The following is a 22,888-nucleotide window of genomic DNA, read 5'->3' on the forward strand; positions in this document are numbered from 1 at the left end:
TTACAGAGGCTAGAGCTTGCTGGAAGAACTGACTCTGAACCTAGTAAGGTATTTTCTCTTCTCTCGAAGCATCAGCAGTGGAGAGGTTTATGCCTCTGCGTTATTTAAGGCATTCTGTTAAGACAATTAATCCACAAACTTTGAAGTGCTGATGAGACATTTTTTGTTCTATTTTTATTACTTTATTTTTGCTACACCTGGTATGATTGGGTGTTTGTGGCAGCCTCTCTATGTAAGTGTTTTTGACTACACAGATAGTATATGTCTAGATCAGGAATAAGGGGGAGGGAGTACTTACAGTGTTTCTTGTGTATTTCTGCAGGTACACAGATCCTAGCCCTGAAGAGAGGGTTCCATTGTCCTTCTGTGCTGTAGATGATTTCTGGCTGCCAGTCCTTTATATTTTATTTCTCCATTTTTCCCCTTCCCTGGGTGAGGTAGTCTGGGTGGTGTGTTATCTGAATCACTCACCTGGAGTACCGTCCCTAGGGAGGAGTGAATCCATCATCTGCCTCGCTCCCGCCGTGTCTGGAACTACAGGTGGGTCAATCTGTACTGGAGTGTGACACCTAGTCACATGTTACAGCCAGAACAGATGCTGCCCCTGATCCGGTAAGTCTGAATAAATAGGGAGAACAGGGAGCCCTTGAGCTAGGGAATTGTTGACACTAAGTAATTCGGCTATCCCATAATATTATTGTAGTAGCAGACCCTTAGTGAAGAGACAGAAAACTGAAGGTGTTCATAGGAATGTGGTCGTCGTTGATATACGGCGTTAATGAGAGCGCTGGGGAGGATTACCAGGGTGGAGGTCTGCCAGATTGCGGGCCGTGTGTAAGTGAGAGCGTTGGGGGGGATTACCAACGTGGAGGTTTGCCGGATTGTAAACCGTTTGGAAAAAGGAGAGCACTGGGGCTGCAGACCCACGTGTGTAGACACGCCAGATTGTGTGTCATATCTGCCCCAGGGTAGATTAGTCTGGGTCTGAGTGGCCGCGAGACTATAAGGTATGAGTGTGGTGTAGGGCATGGATATCCTTAGTAATCAGTGAGTATTCTTAGTATCCCTATAGATTTAGTGGTGTTTCTAATAATATGAGCTTGTATATTGAGAGTTCCCCATCCTCAGGTAGGTACCCAGGTGCCTGGATAGATGGTCCTGAGGAGGGATGTGGTTACGTTCTGGCTGGGTTGGAGGGGCCCCTAGGGGCTGATCCCATCTAATCAGAAAATCCGGACATAACAGCAGGTAAAACAGGGTCTGGCATTGTCTTGCTGAAGGTGGGTTACTCTGTAAGAAATCCAGTTGGGCAGTCACAATTACAGAGTATTGATGACGTATACTATTAGTTCAATTGATTTGCATTTGGTATTTAACCCTATGTTTCTCCAGTAGATCCATGTCCGATGTCCATCAACTAATATATCCTCATTGTGAGGGTAGGTTCCATTGGCAACATGTCAATTGGAATGTGCACAAGGGTAATGCACTGTTGTGCATCCTGTGTACTCATTGACTCATCTCTTGAACACAACTTTTAAACAATTTTAAAATGTGCTTGGAATCTGAATATAACATCATTTGGATTCAATAAAAGGGCCATACAGTGAAAGGAAAACAACAGCCCTCTTTGTCCCGCATCACCAGCAATCACCAATGCTAGGCATTCTAGAATGTTTCCTTGTTTGATGACGTCTGGAGGGTTTTGAGACAGGGTGACATCCTTCCCTGGATCCCCCTCGTGGACGTGACACAGGGCTTGTCTCTTAAAAGCAAGATATGCTTGTCCAGCTCCTCCAAGATAACTCCCTATTTACATACCCAAAGCAGGCTGTTTGCATAGCTCCAAGAGGGGGCTTTCCATATCCTTCTCACTGGTTATAAATGTGATTTTACGAACAGCTGTTTAGAAACAAGATCTGCCTCCTCTGGAACAATGAAGGTGACGTTAGCATCTCGGTTCTTCTGGACACTTCTTTTCTGGATTCCTGGTAAGAGCAGTGAATTATTGAAAAGAAGAATCATGTTTTAAAGGACTCTTCCAAAGCATCTGTTACCGGGTTCCTAGTTTTCATAGCTGCAGAGATTATAATACAAGATGCTTCCTGTTGTCATTATTCACCTTTCTGATTTCAGAGTCCAGAGCGCAGATTGTGCTGACACAGACCCCAGAAGTCCTCGCCGTGTCCCTGGGAGAAACCATCACAATCCGATGTCAGTCCAGTTCATCCGTCCACGGTTATTTAGCCTGGTACCAGCAGAAGCGCGGTGAAGCCCCCAGCCTTCTCATTTCCAGTGCCACCAGTCGCCAGCCGGGGGTTTCGGAGCGCATCAGCGGCAGCGGCTCCGGCTCTGACTACACTCTCAGCATCAGCAGAGCCGAGGCCGGCGACGCCGTGGTTTATTACTGTCAACAGCGTTATGACTACCCGCGCACAGTGACACAGAGCCGAGCAAAAACTGCAGCTTCCTCTTTCTGACCTCAGCTCTCTGACAACCTTCAGTGCAAGAGCTGAGCGGTGTTATTCTAGGCACACAGGTGTTGAATGTCCAAACATCGAAAGAAGTTACTTCAAATTAGTTATAACCTTATGTGAATTTGTAATTGTAGTGAGACATATGCGCCTGAGATCTAGTTTGGATTAACTTGAGTATTCAGCATTATATAACCCTTTTCAGCTGGGCTCTGGGGGCCTCATTTACAAAGATTAGCGTAGGGCAGCGCTGCAAGTCGTTTTCTGTGCCGCCCTGTGCCAATTCGAAAGAGCAGAAATGCACCTAATTTACAAGATATGGCGCATTCATGTCCTGTCAGCTAGTAACAGCACACAATTTGCCGCTGACCACGCGACACGCAGTGGAGCATGGGCGGGACAGCGCCCTAGTCCCACACGACGGGCGAGCAGAGCCCTTAGCGCGGCACCCCTCCCTGAGCCGACCTCATTACGCAAGCAGCCAATAGGGAGGGCTCACCTGGGAGATGGGGGCGTCCCTTATGGTATAAAGGGGTGCAGCAACTATGCTCGGCCTCTCTTTCCCGCCAGGATTCCCTTAGGCTCTGCGCTGATTTCCCGCGGCTCAAGCGCTGTTCCGTTCATTTAGGGATCATCGTCATCTTCTAGGCTAGGTGAGAGCCACGCTTTCTCCTCCCCTCCGCCCCGTCCCTGGGTCAAGCCCAGGTTGTACAGGGGCCCGTGGTTGGATGCCACGGGGGGAGGGAGACGTGGCCAAACGGCGGTCCCGACCGCATGGGCAGGCGGGCGGCGGAGCACTTTGAGTAGCTACCAGGCGGGTGGTGAGAGTTGCTCCTCGTTTTAGAGCGTTATTATTACCGGATTTACCGCCTCCAGATAAATGCGCATCAGTGCCTTCTGTGGCCTTTCACAAATTAATGGCTGCGGGGGCGTCAGGCGGTTTGGATCAGTCAGGTAGGCCGGGTTTCAGCGCGCCCACCTCGGAGCCCTTTCTGCCCACAATGCGCGCCAGCATCCTTGGCATTCCTGCCGGCGCAAGGGCAGCGCTCCGCCAAGCAAAACCGATGACCTGTTAGATAAACGCGCCCCTCTGACTACCTTTACTTAGCGAGCCGAAGGTTAGACCTATTTACTGCTGCAAATCCTCAGCAATGCGGCGAGAAACGCGACCCGCTGAATCCTGTGTTACTAGCTGTTCCAGGAATTTCCTTGGTTTATAAAGAATATAGCTTCAGGCAGAGAGCAGCGTCCAACCAGAACTGCCCTAGTTTGCCTCTAGACAGAATTTTCAACACGAGGTGTGTTTTTATGGAAACGGGCTTTATAGTTGAGCAGACGTACTTACAGATATTTTGCAATTCTAAGCCCTTTGCCTCACCCCTCCCCTGCTATCCGCCTTTATCGGGCTCGCCTAGGCGGATGAGTCCATCCAGGGCACGATTCCGGGCGTGAGCGGCCTCGTGTTCCCCTCCGGCTGTGGTGGGCTTTTGCTGTGCCCTGTCCCGCGGTGTGGCAAACAGCGACCGAAAGTAGCTAGGTGGGTGGGGGGCTCTGTCATTGACGTGGGCCTCCTCCAGAGCTGTGGCGGAGTACAGGGCGATCTGCAAGCAGATGGACAGTAAGGGTACCTCTGCGGCAGAAGGATACAGTCTAGATACCTCTGCCTGTCACAGTAAGGGTGCCTGAGCCAAGAACCTGGAGCCGAAGGAGGTTCCAGGAAACAGCGTCGGTGGCCCGTTAGTCCTTCGGGCGGTCGGGGGGCCTGAACCGACTGGGGATGTGCCTCATCACTCCGCCCTGACAGGGGGGGCGGGAGTATAACAAAATGGTAATATACTGCACCGTCAGAACTGTCTCGCCGTGCAAGATGGCTCCTTAGGCATGCGGGTCAGCGAGGGGCTGCCGCATTGGATCGCCTGTAAGATGACCCACCTTAACAGCTACCGGTGTTGTACGAAATAAACCTGCAGCACTGCTTTCCCACAAATATGTCTCATGAGTTTCCTTTGGTATGTAAGTGGATAATGTGCAATGCGGGGCGAGCGCTGGCGGTGTGGGCACTATGCTTCTGACCGCGCGACACGCAGGGGAGCATGGGCGGGACAGCGCCCTAGTCCCACACGACGGGCGAGCAGAGCTCTTAGCGCGGCACCCCTCCCTGAGCCGACCTCATTACGCAAGCAGCAAATAGGGAGGGCTCACCTGGGAGATGGGGGCGTCCCTTATGGTATAAAGGTGCGCAGCAACCATGCTCGGCCTTTCTTTCCCGCCAGGATTCCCTTAGGCTCTGCGCTGATCCCACCCTGAACCCTGACCCAGCTGCAGAGCGGCGGGGTAAAAGTTGTGAATTTTTAATGGTCATATTTTGTGTTGCAGGCGGAGTCACAGGGCGATCTGGAAGCAGATGGACAGTAAGGGTACCTCTGCGGCAGAAGGATACAGTCTAGATACTTCTGCCTGGCACAGTAAGGGTGCCTGAGCCAAGAACCTGGAGCCGAAGGAGGTTCCAGGAAACAGCGTCGGCGCCCCGTTAGTCCTTCGGGCGGTCGGGGGGCCTGAACCGACCGGGGGTGTGCCTCATCGCTCCGCCCTGACAGGGGGGCGGGAGTATAACGAAATGGTTAATATACTGCACCGTCAGAACTGTCTCGCCGTGCAAGATGGCTCCTTAGGCATGCGGGTCAGCGAGGGGCTGCCGCATTGGATCGCCTGTAAGATGACCCACCTTAACAGCTACCTGTGTTGTACGAAATAAACCTGCAGCACTGCTTTCCCACAAATATGTCTCATGAGTTTCCTTTGGTATGTAAGTGGATAATGTGCAATGCGGGGCGAGCGCTGGCGGTGTGGGCACTATGCTACCTAGCAACAACGGAGGCACCCTTGCATCACGGTGCAAGGGTGTCTGCAGGGTTTTAAGTCAGCCGGGTCCTGCCGAAGTTCTAACAAGCATTTGCAATGCTATTGGTCTCGCCTTTGGGACCTTTTACGTATTTAGCTATGCGGTACCTTAGCCTGGGTGCTGAAACATCTACTGTTCTTTAACATGGAGGAAAGGTAAGCAACAAACTGTGTGACACGCCAGGTATGGGAATACATGGAGAGAAATATTGCCTTTCAGTGTGAAATAGTATAGTCCAAAGCTCTGTTTTTAAAATAAAATTGGGGCCTTCGGTGGTCGAATCTCCGCAAATATAAGATTTGAAAAAAATATTCTTGTCTACGGGTGCTCGTGAAGACAATTTCTATGGACTGGGAGCTAGAGAATGCTAAAGTGATTCTGGTATTTTTCTAACCTCTGCTAGTCGTTATCTATCAAGAAAGTTGAATAGAGGCAGTTGAACAGAAAAAGTCCCTAAGCGGAAGCAGACATGTCCTAGGGCTGATCTCCAGAGCCCACAAAGTACATACAGATTTAGGTATATAATCAGTATATACTAAAGTATATACAAGAGGTTTCGAATGCTCAACCTAAAAAGCAGGTACTGAGACAAGTCCATAACAGGCTCTCCATTTTCCCTCACCCTTAGGCAAGACAAAAATCTTAACACTGCAGCAGTCCCACCCTTCACTGCCTCTGATGTAACTTCAAAGACACTTGTTATAGATCTTTCAGAGTCTCATCATTTCAGAATTTAAGCTTTTCCAATATTATATACAACAAAGCCATAGGTGTTGCCTATTTATATAACTTACAACCATTGACAAATCCAATGGTCCTGGCTTGTTGTAGGTATAATGTTACTTGTTGTATTATATATCTGGATGCAAGGAAAGAAATAGCAAACAAACAGTCAAGCAGCACATTATGCTAAGCACAGATTTTTAGTTTACATGTTTGTAAGCCGCGCCCTTAATTCGATTGGACCTGCCACTTTTAGACACCCCCAGTTTTTTTCCCACTTAAAGCCCTGGGTGTTTGCGTTGTTGACATGATTGTTTTTGTGCAGGACGGAACACCTTTCTGCACAAAAACAACCACAGGGGCATTTTCCTCATTCTAAGTGTGATGCAGAATGCAGGACATATGCAAAGAGGAACAAACGAGACAAATGAAAACATTTCTCCTCGTTACACCTGCTCTTTTTTTGTAAATCTGGGCCAGCGTCAAAATTCATGTGTGTTGCATGTGAACCCCCGCAGCAATTCCCCAGGTGCGCCTCCCTGTTATGCGCTGTCTTACACCATATCTACAAGGCCATGAAAAGCCACTCAAATTGGCTTTGCGTGGCATCGCAGATATGGGTCTTCACAATGCGCCTCCTGCGCGTCACAAAAGTAATGCTCCGGCAGCGCAAAAGTGTTGCAAGGGTCTAATAAATGAGCCCCTGTGTTTGGATTTTCACTGTCTATCTTCTCACCCGGTGCCAGTCCCAGAGGTCCTCGCACTTCGAACAACCATAACAAACAATTTTTTGTCAATATTTTACGCTTTTTATAAACTTCCAGCACAGCAGTGTTTTTGTGTTTCAGGACTCTTTAAGAATCACAAAGGACAGCAGAAATATGCAATCACCAGGCAATTAATTGTATGATAGGTGTAAGCAGGGCAGAGGGCTGATGGCGTGGGTCACGTGGTGTGCTGGGTAAACTCAGGTTTTTGTGTACACTCTAGTCTAGGCGGTGATAAAGAAGTTCTTTTTCATAATAGTATAAATGCATCCAAGAATACTCTGTCTGCAGTATATACTGAATACACTGCAGAACATGTAACATGTCTCAAGAGATATATCTAACATCTGAACAAGCATTAGAAAAGCCAAAAGTTCTGGCCTTGACTAGCTTGTGCAGTAGTCAAGTCGCATTTATTTGCATAGTTGCTTTATAAGGAAGGTGCACCAGCAACAAAGTCAAGATCGCAAGTTCAGACCACAGATTGTTCTTTATTTGCAAGTAAAAAATCAGCCATCAGCCAACGTGTTTAGTGCTTATCACATTAAGAACTTCATCAAGGCATTCTATGTTAAATAGTGTGTACACAGGAATAGTAATAGCAACTGCAGTCTTTTGCCAGGATGATCACCCATACGTCAAGGTTCCACATGAGATCAATTTCCAAATAGTAACAGGTTCCCAGCCAAGGCATGGTAGCCAACAAACAATGATGCAACCAATGGATCATTGTTTGGAAACTAATCTCACAAGGAATAGTGACGTATGGGTGATTATTCCGGAAAAATACTGCAGCTATTCTTATTCCTATGAACACAGAAAGCTCTGATGAAGATCTTAATGTGATAAGAACGAAACGAGTTGGCCCATGACTGATTTTTTACGTGCAAATAAAGAAAAATATATGGACAGAACTTGCAATCTTGACTTTGTTGCTGGTGCACTTTCCTTATAAAGCAATCAAATCTTCTCTGGATTCCAGTGGCGCTAAACAACGGCAAGTGCTGGAAGTAGGACTATACAATATATCCACAACAGGGATTGAGGTGCTGAATTTGTGGTCAGCCATTGGGAGCTTTTGTATCTAATCGTTTATTTGCATAGTTAATTACAACCTTTGCCTACCGTCCCTGTAATATGTATAAAACCAAACCTAATACATTAATTTGAGATACAAATAATACAATTCTAAAAAACCTTATTTTGGCCTCAACTAAGGGTTTCTGCTATTACGCAGTGACCCTCGTTATTATGAAATTCAATCTAGTATTAATAAATACTAGAAAACAAAGTACGAGTAGCCCAGCCAGGGTCCTTTGGTGGCCAAATATTGTGCCTGTCCTTGCTCAGTTCACAGGTAAGGTGTGGGTGCCTTGTGCAGATCAATTTTCAAGCAAGTTGCCAGTCTTTGGTGCTGTATTCTCCTCCTGCCTCAGACTGTTGAATCAGACTTGCGCCTGTCGTTGGCCGAAATGCAGATGTTTGGTGCGTAACCATATTCTTTTAAGTGAACCCCTTTGTTGCTTACTTTGCCCCCTAACAGCTATTTGTAAGGAGCAAATTACTCATGCAGTTAGTTATCCTGTATAACTAGCCGGGGTTTGATCAATTCCCAGGAATGATGGTGTTGATTTTTTCAAAACCGAGTACTTAAAACTAGCCAGATGTTGCTGCTTAGTTGTCTTTCCTGAAGCGAGAGTTTTAGGTGCCAGTTCCTTGTGGTGTTTGGAACTCCTGCCCAAGGAGGTCTCTGCTGGTGAGATGTTTCTGAGAAACTCAGTCCTTGCCTGTTTGCTTGCCAGTTCTTTTAGGATCGGTTTTATAAATGTTACCCTCTTGCAGGCTAAGGGAATTGTAGAGCCACTTAACCAAGTGATTACTGCTTGACTGAAAGAGCAGGTTTGTAAGTTGACTAGTGTTGGTTTCAACAATTGTTTCCTATGAGGAGGGGAACCGGACATAGGCAAAAGATATGTATGAACGTGTCTCGCTTGTATCCACGAAGCCGGCATTCCTGGTTTTGACCCTGATTATTCCAAGCTGGAATGAGATCTTTGGTGCCTTTGATCCTGAAGCGAAATAATATGAATTGATAGTTTAAGACCTGGGAGAAGTGCACTGCGAGATATTCCTGGGGTCTCAAGTTTGTATGTGAGCCAATCACGGCCCAGGGGTGCTGTCTGAATGCGAATACATTTTTGTCTCTTAATTGGTATAGGATCTTGAATTCCGAATTCATTAATAGCCTGGCTTAAGTGTTTTCCCCGTGTACCTTTCACATTGCCTTATTTCTGCTCTTCAATTTCCCGCCAGTAATAGTTGCATGCATGTTACAAAAAGAAAAGTACGAAAGCATACAGGAGCCTAATCATAGCTGCCAAAGCAGAAAAACAAAATGCTAAATAAAAAAAATGCATAAACATGATATAAATTTAATAGCTCAGTAAAGTGATTTCAAAGGATGCAGTGGAACATGTACATAAGCCATTTTGGTGAACACCCATTACAACGAAGAGAGAACATCGCAGGTGCATTACAACGCACATTTTACATCGTGGGAACCTTTACAAAGTATGCAATTACATCGTGCATGCTGTTACATCGCAGGTTTTCACATTGCGCATGCTGTTACATCGAATATACGGAAAGAAACGGATAGAAACTGTGAACAGTGGTGCGCGTATGGTTTATGCAACGAATATACGGATATAAACAGTGGATGGACGTTTAAAATACACGCTGAACAGTGGTACGCATTTATTTTATGCACAAACCGTGGGGCATATTACCTAGAAGTGCGTTAGTAAACACACAACGCACATTCCCATATCGCCGGCTATCGCCGGATTTCTTTGCCGTGATAACGCGCAATTATCTATGCGCATCACGTAGGCGAAATGAAATCCGGCGATAGTCGGCGATAAGGCCCATTAGCGCATGAAAGCAAATGTTCTTTTCACGCGCTAATGTGTTCCTTGATAATATGGGGGGGTGGATTCAGCTTTATGATCCACACCCCCATGTTATCAATGCCCTAACACCTGGTCAGAGCAGGCGTTGGGAGACCTGCGATAAACGAGTTTATCGCAGGTCTCCCTCTCCCAACGCCTGCCTTGGTAATATGGTGTTACCACCTCCAACCACATTTTACATGTGGTTGGACATGACATGGGAATGACCACTTTGCATGTCATTAGCGATGTTTGTCGCCGACATGCAAAGTGGGCTTGAGCCAGGCATTAAAATGCCCCTGTGGATAGGGCTCTAGAAGTATCGCCGCTTTCTCAGCACAAATCGCCGAAAAAGCGGCGATAATTCCCCTTGCTAATTTGCATGCCCCCGTGTTATTGTGAACATTTATTAGCTGAAGGCCATATAAAAATCATACGCATTTATTTTATTTACAAACAGTGTTATTAGTGGATGGACATTTAAAATACACGCTGAGCTGCACGTGACCACAACCAACCCTGCACCCACCCCCACCTGGTCTCTGGGACACCAAATAGGAGACAATGCTGCGATCCTGTTGGGTGAACTAAGTAAGCTCTATAGCCATGTGCTACTCACTTTCACAGGCAGCTTTACACCCACGGGCTGAGGAGCTCCTGCATGCTTCCTGAAACAGGTAGCATAGAACTGGGATGACCCATTGCTGCAGTGACATCCTCTGCCTCGCTCTGGTCTCTGAGCCTCCGTACCAATCTGCAGTGTTACTGCCTCAGCCTTCTCTCATCGCAGAATTCCCTCCCAAAACCCCTTCCCGCTCTGGTTCAAGGTCTTATTTGGGACATGCTGCACGGGAAGCGGCTGGGTAAAAGCAACGGAACTGACGTGATCCGCACTATTAACAAAAAATAAATAAATACATAAACAAGCTCCAGTGATAAGCAGTCAGATGGCTGGATGGAGGGATGAAAGGGGGGATGGATGGAGGAAAGGGTGGGGGGATATGGATGAAAGGGTAGATGGATGAATGATGGGTAGACGGATGGATTAAAGGGTGGGTGGATATGGATGAAAGGGTGGATGGAGGAAGGATGTACGGATGAAAGGGTGGATATGGCTGAAAGGGTGGGTGGATGAAGGATGGACGGATGAGAGGGTGGATATGGCTGAAAGGGGGGGTGGATGAAGGATGGACGGATGAAAGGGTGGGTGGATGAATGATGAGTGGATGGATGGATGGATGAAATTGTGGGTGGATATGGATGAAAGGGTGGGTGGGTGGATAAATGATGGGTGGATGGACGGATGGATGTGTGAAAAGGTGGGTGGATGAATAATAATAATAGGAAAGTTTATAAAGTGCCTGGTTACGCACACCGGCGTCTCCCCGCGCTATGGTAAGTGGAAGCAACAAAGTCTCAGCAGCACCTAGAGCCCATCTACTGAACAAACAGGTGAGTTTTCAGTTTCCCCCTAAATCTGGACTCTGACGGTTCCAAGCGCAGTTCCAGCAGGAGCCTATTCCAGCTTCTGGCTGCAAGAAACCGGAAGGATCTACCCCCCATGCGTGCCTTTTTAACTTTGGGAACCATCAGTAGGCCGGAGCCAGAGGATCTCAATGCTCGGTCTGGCTCGTAGCGAGTAATTAGGCCCTGTAACGGCTTCGGTGCTTTGCCGCCCATAATGCGGTGGCACGTGCACAGAGCCTTAAACTCAATTCTACTCCTCACCGGAAGCCAGTGAAGTACCTGCAACGCTGCCCTCGAGGCGGATCTTCTGGGCAGCCTCAAAACCAAACGAGCCGCGGCATTTTGTAACACCTGGAGGCGGTCAAGGCTCTTTCCCGTGGCACCCAGATAAAGAAGATTGCCATAGTCCAATCGAACGGTGACAAGGGCATGCACCAGCGTCCTTCTAGCCTCTGTAGGGAGGAACTCTAGAACCTTCCGTAGGCCTTTCAGGACGCCAAAGCACCCCCCCACCACCCGACTGATCTGGGGCCCAAATGTTAGATCAGCATCGAGCCACACTCCCAGATTTTTGGTTTCCTGACATGGTGTTGGGAGTCGACCCCAGACAGGGTGGCCACCATGCCGATGACCACACAGATGGGCCACCCCCCACCACGAGCACTTCAATCTTGCTGCCATTCAGCCTCAGGCAGTACCTCTCCTGACGCATTTAGGATCACCTGAGCACTACAGTCCACCAAGAGCATAGCTCCAGTATCTGGATTTTGTTTCAAACTCTTAACATCTAAACTACTCACATTTGAGCAACTCAATCAGTCCCAGATTACAGCTCCAAAAATGCATCACGTCGTTGGTGACAGTAGTCACTTGGTAATCATTTAGTTGCAAGTGGCTACCCCAAACTCTAGCTGCTCAACAGCATCAGATTCCCCCACCAAGGCCTCATTTCCCACCCCCCACATGGTTACCACCCTCTCCTATTTTTACACCAACTTGCCGTTACCGCTAGCCATCTTCTCCCACACCCCTACTCTTGACCACTTCTCATCTTTCCACTTGCTACATATCCCTCGGACATATTCCTTGTGCCCTTGGCTTCCTTAACTTGATTACACCCCCATTGCTAACCCACTATTTTCCATACTTTCCCCCAACTGCCCCATCTTGCTCCCTCTGCACCAGATTGCCTCGTCTCCCCCTGCACACATCATTCAGCTGCACACCTCTTATGGGCCCCTACTCTTCATCACTTGCTAACCCCCCCTTCTGTTACTCACACAATCCCATCACTTGCCCCAACCTGTGTTACTTACTCCAGGGCTTTTAGTGTAATGAAAAAACGGGGGTGTCTCTCAAAGGGGCTTGGCCAATGTAATGGTGGATGGATGTGTGAAAAGGTGGGTGGATGGATGGATGGAGGGATGAAAGGGGGATGGATGGATGAAAGGGTGGATGGATGGATGAAAGGGTGGATGGATGGATGAAAGGGTGGATGGATGGATGAAAGGGTGGATGGATGAAGGGTGTACGGCTGGACGGATGAAAGGGTGGGTGGATGAATGATTAGTGTTTTTTAAGCCTTGGGACAGATTTATCATGACTGCATTTCACACGGCTACTTGGGAGCAGGTGAAGCAGCCCAATGTTGTTTATCATGGTGATTACACAGATAATCCGACTGAGTGTGTTGGACAGCAAAAGTAACCACTTTTTACCTTTTTCCAGGAGGAAAACACCCTTTTCCTACACTCCATTAAAAATTAGGTTCCCTTACCACACCCCATCACTCACTCCTAAACATCCGCCCCCACATTTACCCATGAACATCAGATGTGGAAAATACAGTCATAAAGGATCTCTCTGACAAAAGCTGTAGCCCACTGATCTGCATCCAAAACTACTGCGGATTGTAAATAGCGAGCATGTGAAAGAGAAGTAACTCGCTGCCACCGAGTGGCAGAAACTATAAACGCAGGCTGCCGTGTTTTAGGCTACAACCGAGTGCTGGGACCACAAGATTTGAATATTTGAAACAACTTCTGTACGCAAAAAATGTTATAAGTGCACACTGCACATTCCAATGGCCAAACTTATTACCCAGGACCTACTTACACAGATAATCAGACTGAGTGTGTTGGGAAAACCCTGCTCATCGGGATTACGAATTTCTTTTATTTTTTTAAAGAAATTTTTATTGGTAATTTTTAAAGAGAAAATTATACATATGTCATACAGAATGGTATGAAACACAGATGAACTTGGAGTCTAAAACATATGTATGATAAAGAGGTAGGTAAGGAAAATGAGATAGAGAAGAGAGAAAAGACAGAAGGGGAGAAGAAGAAAGAAAAGGGCAGAAGAAAGGAGAAAAGAAGGAAGAAAATGAAAAGTGAGAAGTCGTAGGAGTAGAACAAATGTGGGATTAAAGGTGGATCAATCATATAGGAGAGTCGGAAGAAAGATACGTAGTAAAGGGGAGCCAGAGAAGATCAGATTTGATTTTTAGGGGAATAGAAGAGGAGGAAGCAATAGCAATCATATGTTCATCACAAATGAAATTCCACCATGTATGTACAGATAATTTGGAGTTATCCTTCCAACACGACAAAATAACTTTAAATGCGAGAGCAATAAGCAGGTCCAACAATCTAGTAGAAGAAGATACAATATCAACATCATCTGATAGGAAACCTAGAAAAACATTCAATAGTGATAATGAGGCAGAACAGCGAAACATTGGCATGCAAATATTTCAAACATCATTCCAAAACGACAGAACTGGGAGGCAGTCATATAACTGATGTTTAAGGGAACCAAACTCTTTAGAGCATGCCCAACATAACGGAGAGGAAGTAGGGGAGAACTTATTAATACTAACCGGAGTAATAACAACTCTACTATAAATGAAGAACAAAGACTGGGTAATACGAGCAGAAATTGATACTTTAAATAACTTGGACCATATACGATCCCACAACGAGACAGGAAGGGAGATGGTAAGATTCTGTTCCCAAGCAATCTCTACTTTTGAATTAAGGCGCTCCGTAACATTAGATAACAAAATGGTATAAACAAGAGCAGCCTTAGGCAGTTGAGTTGAACATAACGGATACAGTTGAGTGGTGGGTGTTGGTGGGTGTTGAAATGGGAAAGGCATCAGGAAGCGAAAGAGAAGCTAAGTATGATTGAATGGCAGATGTTATAATAGAGTATTCAGTAAAGACGAAGAAGGAAGGTGAAACATATTTTGCAGTACATGAAAGGGAATAATAGCAATACCATCAAAGAATTGATGGACAAACAAAATATCCTTCTCTTTCCAATATTTAAAGTAAAATGATTTACCTTTGTATTTAAGGAATTTGTTATACCACACAAGGGATGATAAAAAGCAAGAGGAGAGAGGTTAGAGGAGAATGCATTATAAAGCAGTGTTTGTGAGTATTTTAAAATAGGGAATTTAGTTAGAAAAGAGCAGTTTGTCATAAAAACAATATGCTGGAATTAAAAACCTTTTAAAAGGGAACTCTCTAAGAGAACCCATTTAGGCACAGGATTATCCACAAAATCATAAGCTAAGGAAAAGGACTGTTTAATCAAGAAGGCAGAATGATATGATTTAAAATTGGGGAAACGAACGCCACCCTCGTTTTTAGGGCGGGTTAGTTTATGTAAAGCAATACGAGGATGCTTGTCATTCCACAAAAATTTTGTACATATCGAGTTATACGGGAAAAATATGAATTAGGGATTTTGAAGGGGAGCATAGAGATAGTACAAAGAACATGGGGAGTAATCATCATTTTAATCGTGTCCAGCCTACCCCACCAAGAAAGGAATAAGGGGGACCAAATTTGAAGGAGAGATTGAAGTTTCTTTAACAGGGAATCAAAGGTAAATTTAAGTGTATCAACTAAAGATGATGAGAACCATATACCAAGGTACTTAATTTTGGAGGGACACCAAGCCAATTCAGTGTCACTAAACATGTACTGATAGCAGGCTGCATTCAGAGGTAAGACTTCCGTTTTGGATAAATTGAGCTTATAGCCCGATATGGAGGAATACAAACGCACTTCATCCAAAAAGTGTGGGAGGGATGAAGTAGGGTCAGCTATATACACCAGTACATCATCCGCATACGCAGACAATTTAATCTCCGTAGAAGGTGATTTAAAGCCAACAATATTAGGATTAGAACGAATACGTTCTAAAAAGGGTTTCAGACATAAAATAAATAATAAAGGGGAAAGAGGGCAGCCTTGCCGGGTACCCCTAGATAGATAGAGAGAAGAACTTAGAAAATTGATTATTAACAAAAATACTGGCCCGGGGGGATGAATATAAAAGTTTAACCAGGGAAATGAAAGAGGGACCAAAGCCAAACCATTTGAGGGTGTGGAACATGAATTGCCAATTAATGCGGTCAAACGCTTTTTCCGCGTCTAAGGACAGAGCTGCCATTGGGGTTTTAAGAGTTTTACTATGAGCAATAATATTGGAAAACTTACGGGCATTGTCAGCAGCAAGTCTACCCTTCACAAACCCAACCTGGTCAGTTTTGATTAAATAGGGAATAACGGAATTGAGGCGTGAAGCCAGAATTTTAGCAAATATTTTGCAGTCATAATTAATTAATGAAATAGGTCGGATATTTTTGCATTGTGAATGATCTTTATCAGGTTTAGGTATTATGATGATGAGGGCATCGAGAAAAGAGCCAGAAGCCTTAGCATCTGCAATAAAAGAATTAAACAATTGCAAAGGTTTTGGAGCAAAAAAGGCAAGAAAGGCAGAGTAAAATTCAACAGGAAGTCCATCAGGACCTGGCGCTTTAGATCTTTTAAGTGAACCGATGGCCCAAATAACTTCCAGGATAGTAATCTCCCTCTTAAGTAGCGCACATTCATCAGGAAGGGAAGGGGGTGAGGGATGGTTGTCAAAAAAGGAGGATAAGTTAATCTCAGAAGGGTGTGTATCATCAGTATATAGAGATTGGTAATATCGATGAAACACATCAGCGATGTCTTCGTCTGATGAAACTAGTTTATTGATGAAATCATTATAGATAGGGCCTATACTTTTACGTTCTGACTTAATTTTTAAATAATTTTCCAACATTTTCCCCGCTTTATTTTGACCACCATGGAATTTGGACTTTATTTTAATAAGGGTATTACAGGCTTCGTTAGTGATAATTTTATTCAGGTCAGTTTTAGCGTGAATAAATTCCTGGAGTGCAGACTGGGATTTGGAAGTAAAGTAAGAATGCTCCAGCCCTTTAATTTTCAGAAGTTGGTCCTCATATTTCCTCCTGTTAAGCCTCTTTTTCTTAGATACATAAGATATAGTAAAGGCACGGAATGTAGCTTTAAAATCATCCCAATTATTAGGGATAGAGGCGTCTAAAGAGTCGTTTATTTAAAAAAATTCAGTAAAAAACGCTTCAATTTCTTTCATAAAGACAGTGTCAGATAAAAGAAATGAATTAAGCTCCCAGCGACTAAATTTAGACGAAATAAGGGAGAGGTCAAGGGAAGTATAAACAGGAGCGTGGCCGGATATAAATATGGAACCAATCACAGATTTCTGAATAGAGGGAAGTAGAGATTTACTGACCATAATCTAATCAATTCTGGAGCGGGTGTGGTGTACATTGGAAAAAAAGTATATTCCAGTAAGTCAGGATTACACATTTTCCATGAGTCAAATAAAGGACAAGAGGCAATGGCAGATTGAAAACTCTTATGGGATTTATCAGGTTGAAACTTACTGGAGGACAATCTATCTGAAAAAGGGTCTAGCCATTTCTTAAAATCACCCGCAATTACAAAGTCTGGACAATCAATGGACGATATGAGGACTTGAATATCTTTCCAAAATTTGGCATCTGGTGGAGTCGGGCCATAAATATTTTGTAAAACCAATGTTTTATTTTGGATTTCAACCTTCGCCAATGCCCAACGTCCTTCATTATCATTTTGGGAGGAAACAATTTGAACATTTAACGCTTTGTGAAATAAAATAGCAACCCCCCCCCCCTTTTTTACTAACAGCAGGAGAGAATACTACTTGCCCCACCCACTGCCTCTTCAACTTAAGAGATTCAACATCAGAACAATGCGTTTCCTGGAGAAAAACAACTTGCGAATTAAGTTTAGACAGGTGAGACAGTACCTTTTGACGCTTGACAGGATGACCAACACCTCGTACGTTCCACGACACAAAGTTAGACACTATGGTAGGAGGGGAGGATGGGCGACAAATGGAGTAGACACACTGCTAGGAGGTAACTAAAGAAAGGGAAACAGCAAACAATGATTTAACATGAGGATAAAACTCCCAACAAACTCATAACACTGAAGTACAATGCAAGCCATTCCCTCTGAGTATAACATCTACAGACAAGATAGAGCCAAGGGAAGGGGGGGAGGAGTCGCCCTTGTGAAAAAATCTCTCACGTGCGCAGTTGTATGCACCAAGACCATCACGGGTGCCGAATCCCTTGCCTTCACCCTATCCCTATCGCCTCGACAAACGGTGAAGGGTCTCGTAGTATATAGACCTCCGGGACCTGTGGGTTCTTTCTTTGAGGATCTTCAGCAGGTCTTGTCGGTACTTGTTCTGAGATCGGAGCAGTGCCTACTGGTGGGAGATTTTAACTTCCATATGGAAGATCAGCTGGATCATGAGGCCAATAAGCTACTTGATATCACGTCTGCTATGGGATTGTTCCCTTATCTTTCTGGCCCGACACATGACAAAGGCCACACATTAGATCAGGTTTTCTCTACCTCACCAATTACGGTTACCGCACTCTTGCCGGTACTGTGGTCTGACCATCATCTCGCTCACTTTCAAATATCTAGCATTGAGAAACCATCTGTCTCGGCCATAAGACAGCTGGGAAGTAGCTACAGGGCATACCATCGGGTGACTCCTGACCTGTTAGCCCAGGCCCTGATGAACCATCCTCCTTCCTATACGGGTGATCTGGAGCATGACCTGGACACCCTACAGTCCTGGCTCTTAGCTAGACTGAACGAGTTGGCCCCTCTACAGCCACCTAGATTTGTTACTAAACGCACTTCGGCCCCCTGGTTTTCGGCGGAGTTGGCCCACTCCCGGAGACAATGTAAAGTCGCCGAACGGGCCTGGAGAGCCCAATACGATGCTGAGGCAAAACGGACTTACAAAACCATGATGAAATCGTATCATGGTTTAATTTTACAGGGAAAGAAGGACTACTTTGCTAAAAAAATTTGAGGAAGCAGCTAACTCCTGTAAGGAGATCTTCTCAATTGTGCGAGAATTTACTACCCCTCGCTCGAGCATAGATCAGGAGATTCCGGATGAGACCTGGGCTGACACTATTGCTAATTTTTTTACGATCAAAATTAGACAGATTCAGGACTCCTTTCTTCCGAGACCGACAGTTGCTCCTTGCCTATTGTCGAATGAGATAGTCCACCAGCCTATCTCTGGTCCAGTTCTGTTGAACTTTCCGCCTCTCACGATTTCCTCATCTTTAGCATTGATGAGGAATCTCAAATCTGGTTCGCCTTGTGATCCCTGTCCGGCAAAATTTTTTGCCAGAATGGCAGATGTTGTGAACCCTCTAGCTAACCCTATTCTCAACCTTTCTTTGAGTCAGGGGGTTCTGCCTCCATCCTGGAAACAGGCCATGGTGATCCCTCTCCTTAAAAATCCCAACCTTGCCCCGGATGCCCCGTCCAACTATCGACCAATTTCGCTCCTTCCTGCACTCACTAAAATCCTTGAGAAGCACGTTCATAGCGTGCTCTCCAACTTCCTGGAGTCGAACGAGCTTCTTCATACGTCTCATTCGGGCTTCGATCCAACCTAAGCACCGAGACGGCTCTTTTAGAAGTCTCAGAGACTGTGAAGGAAGTGCTGGATGATGGAGGCAGGGTGATGTTAGTCATGCTAGATTTGTCGGCGGCTTTCGACACCGTTCCCCACGAGGATCTCCTCATTAGACTACATGACATCGGTCTAGGGGGGACGGTGCTCAACTGGTTTCGTTCCTTCTTAGCCAACCGCCGACAAACGGTCTGGGCCTCGCCTGGATCTGCCGAAATGCCGCCATTGGGAGTCGGAGTTCCTCAGGCCTCAGTTTTGAGCCCTACTCTATTTAACATCCTCATGACCCCTCTGACGGATTTGGTGGAGTCCCACGGGGCCCGGATCGTCTCATATGCTGACGACACACAGCTTCTTTTCACCTGCTGCAAGAGCGAAGAATTCGATGGCGAAAGTATCCGTGAGTGCCTTGGGGCTGTTTTCAATTGGTTTCATCTAAACAGCCTCAAGTGTAACTCGGATAAATCCGAGATACTTTTCTTTGGATGTCCTGTGGAACCGGATTGGCATGGTTGGTGGCCTGCTGACAAGTTCCCTCCAGCCCAGTCTTCTAAATGGGCTAAGAACCTGGGAATTAAAAATCGACAACGGGCTTTCGCTCAAATCCCAGGTGGCAACTTTGACTGGGACTTGCTTCGGGATTCTCAGGATGCTCCGAACGTTTTTTCCTCTGTTGTCTGAGGAGCATCGGAGAATAACTGTTCAGGCTCTCATCGGATCCAGATTGGATTATGCCAACATTCTATATCTGGGTCTCCCAGGATACCTTTTACAGCGTATGCAGGTGACTCAGAATGCTGCTGCGCGAGCTATTTTCGGCCTGCACCGTCGAGCCAGTGCCTCAAACCTGCTGCAATCCCTCCACTGGCTCCCTATACGGAAGAGGATAATGTTCAAGGCCTTGACATTAGCCCATAAAGCACTGCATGCCACGGGTGCAAAATACCTACAGAAGAGGCTGGAATTCTATCGGCCGGCTCGTTCCTTAAGATCGGAGTCTCTAGCACTTGCTGTAGTTCCCCGCATAAAGAGGGCTCGTTTGGGAGGGCGATCTTTCAGATTTCTGGCCCCTCAGTTATGGAACTTCCTACCATTGTCTTTATGTTCCACATCCAATCTGTTAGCCTTTAGGAAGGGTCTGAAGACTTGGTTATTCGCTAGGTAGAGTTCTGTTCCCCCTTTTCTGTTGTTTTCTTGTTTACTGTTATGTTCTTCTTTAGTATCTTTTCTGGGTCTGGAGCACAAAGCGCCGGGACACTCCTTTGGAGTAGCCGTTGCGCTATATAAGACCCATTAATAACATAACATAACATAACTAGAAACAAAAAAAAAATAACAACACCCAGAACAAAAAAAGAAAGAAAGTCCGTTCATGACTATAGAAACAGGAGATACAAATGACTAGGTAAACAAGCCATAGAGAGAGAATAGAAGAGAGGAGAAAAGACAGGAAAACAGATAAAGAAGAAAAAGAAAAGAGTACACAGACCAAGGCAAAAGGGCCTGATCGGAAGAGAAAAAAGCAACCAAGACAACAGGGGCAAGGATACACCAGAGAGGGGACAAAGTCCCGCGAGCTACCAATGCAAGGACATATATAAGAAGAAAGACATATAGGATACAAAGACTGAACGACAAGAAAGATAGCAATAACTAGAAGAAAAATTCAACAGAATCAAATGAGAAGACAAGAAACATACAGATGAAGGCCATAAGAACTAAGATATTAAGAAGCAGAGTCCATGTTGGAGGGTGAGACACTCTGTAGAAATGAATGAAGATTTTGTGGATCGTCGAAGGAGCGGGTACGGTCATTATGTGTTATTTTGCAGAAGCAAGGATGCAGGATTCCATATTGAATGTTCAATTGTCTTATCAGAGGACGAAGATTTAAGAATTCCTTGCGTCGGGCATTCGTGGCAGATGAAAGATCCTGTGAGATAAAAATGTTATGACCAGACCATTGAAGACGACGTTTAAGCCTCGCTGCCTTCAAAACAGACATTAGTTCAGTAAATTCGAGGAAAAGCATGATAATGCCACGAGGCTTGGAAGAGTTGGAATTCAGACGACCTAAACGGTGTGCTCTTTGTATGTTTAGAGGATGAGAAGAAGGCTGAAGATCCAAAAGTTCCTGTAGGAGTTTACGAATGAAAGACACCATGTCTGGACCCTCCACGTTCTCCGGAACACCATAAACCCGTAGATTGTTCCTACGATTGCGATTTTCAAGGTCCTCGGTGTGTAATTTCAGTTTGTGGATCTCTTGTTCCAACTGAGGAATTTTGGAAGAAATATCCTGGATATCACTGATACGCTGTTCTAAGTTCAACACTTTACCTTCTATAACGACCCAGCGCTCCTCTATCTGCCTAAGTTTTTCATTGGTGGCAGACATAAATGGTTGTAGACCACGAACCTCTTCCAAAATGGAGTCCAAGACCGGGTTAGAAGCAGACTAGATGGGAGACAGAGGGTCATTTTTGTGTCTTTTCGGTTTAGTTCCAGTCTGGGATACTTTTGGTGTAGGTGGGTCATTTGCCATTATACTATACAGATGTTGTGCCACAAAAAAGATAAAAAAAAGTAAAATACTCTGAGGTGGACACAGCACAGCAGCCACCAAAGCATATATTGCTAGGGTATTCCACACATTCACCAAGAAGCAAAGGCAGTCATAGGGGCACGAGAACCTAGCACAGACAGATAGTGATAAAACTAAAGGCAAAGCACTTGAATATGAGTAAGAACACTGGCGTAAATTAATTGGTTGAAGCGTCACAGCAGGAGGAACTGGTTAATGCGTCACAGCATAAAGTACAGAACCTGCAACAGAGTCTTCTTCATGGGCCAACACTTTTTATGAGCAGAATACGGTAACAACATCCACATAAAGCTGCAGTATGAAGTAAGGGCACTGGTAAAGCAGGAAGGCAAGATAGGTGAAGCATACCTAAAATGGTGGCCGTAGCAATTCAGAAGTGTGAGGTGAGAGCATTTGAAAGACGAACCTCAGGATAAAATGAAGAAAAAAAAAAAACAACCTTGGCAGAGAGATATGAGGAAAAAAACAGCAGCGCTGACCCTCTCTGGGAAATTGCAATAGAATTCCAAAGCGGTACAGCTCACCTCAGGAGCATTGCGGGACACGGGAGCGGCGGCTCAAAATGGCGGCCACCCGCGTCTTCCGACGCCGAGAGATATCGCTCGTGAAAAGATGGTGAAATGCGGCATTAAATCAGCCGCCGACAGTCAAAACATGATCCTTACACCTTTCGCCAGCATCGGTGAGAGGCTGTCAGTTCAGCAGAGTCGCTAACCCGGTATTCAGGGCATCCGCGGGTCTCGGCACCTCGGAGCTCACAGGGATCCCATCCGTGCTCGCCAGCGCGTTAGCCACGCCCCTGGATTACGAATTTCTAAATGCAATATCACTCAGTGTCGTGAGGTGGAGGGGTCAGGGGTGTCGGGGGAGGTCAGTGGGGGCCAGGTGTTAGATGCGGGATCCCACATGTGGTAAGACACAAAGAAGGCGATGTAATGTCGTGCGATATGGCAGCCTGCGATGTTATGTACTTTCCAAATGGAAACAACGCATTAGCGTTGCAACAACGTGCGATATATAAATTGCCGATTTTGTGGTCTTTGCGATGTATTAAACGCGTCGCAACAGCACGCAGGAACATTTAATTCTTACTGGCAAAATCAAAAGGTACT

The 22,888-nt window shown here is 45.6% G+C and overlaps 1 protein-coding gene across 1 annotated transcript in view; it reads left to right on the forward strand.

The window, feature by feature from the left end:
* The first annotated feature begins 1,907 nt into the window (after positions 1-1,907).
* The window catches only part of LOC147725782 (immunoglobulin kappa light chain-like), a 198,891-nt gene continuing 177,910 nt past the window's right edge, over positions 1,908-22,888 (forward strand). Inside the window, exons 1-2 of the mRNA XM_086964499.1 lie at positions 1,908-1,991; positions 2,137-2,438. Coding sequence (XP_086820625.1) covers positions 1,937-1,991; positions 2,137-2,438 — 357 coding nt within the window. The 5' untranslated portion in view covers positions 1,908-1,936. The remainder of the gene's footprint in view (positions 1,992-2,136; positions 2,439-22,888) is intronic.

Source organism: Lissotriton vulgaris, chromosome 3_2 (assembly GCF_964263255.1).
Source record: "Lissotriton vulgaris chromosome 3_2, aLisVul1.2, whole genome shotgun sequence".
Taxonomy (NCBI): Eukaryota; Metazoa; Chordata; class Amphibia; order Caudata; family Salamandridae; genus Lissotriton; species Lissotriton vulgaris.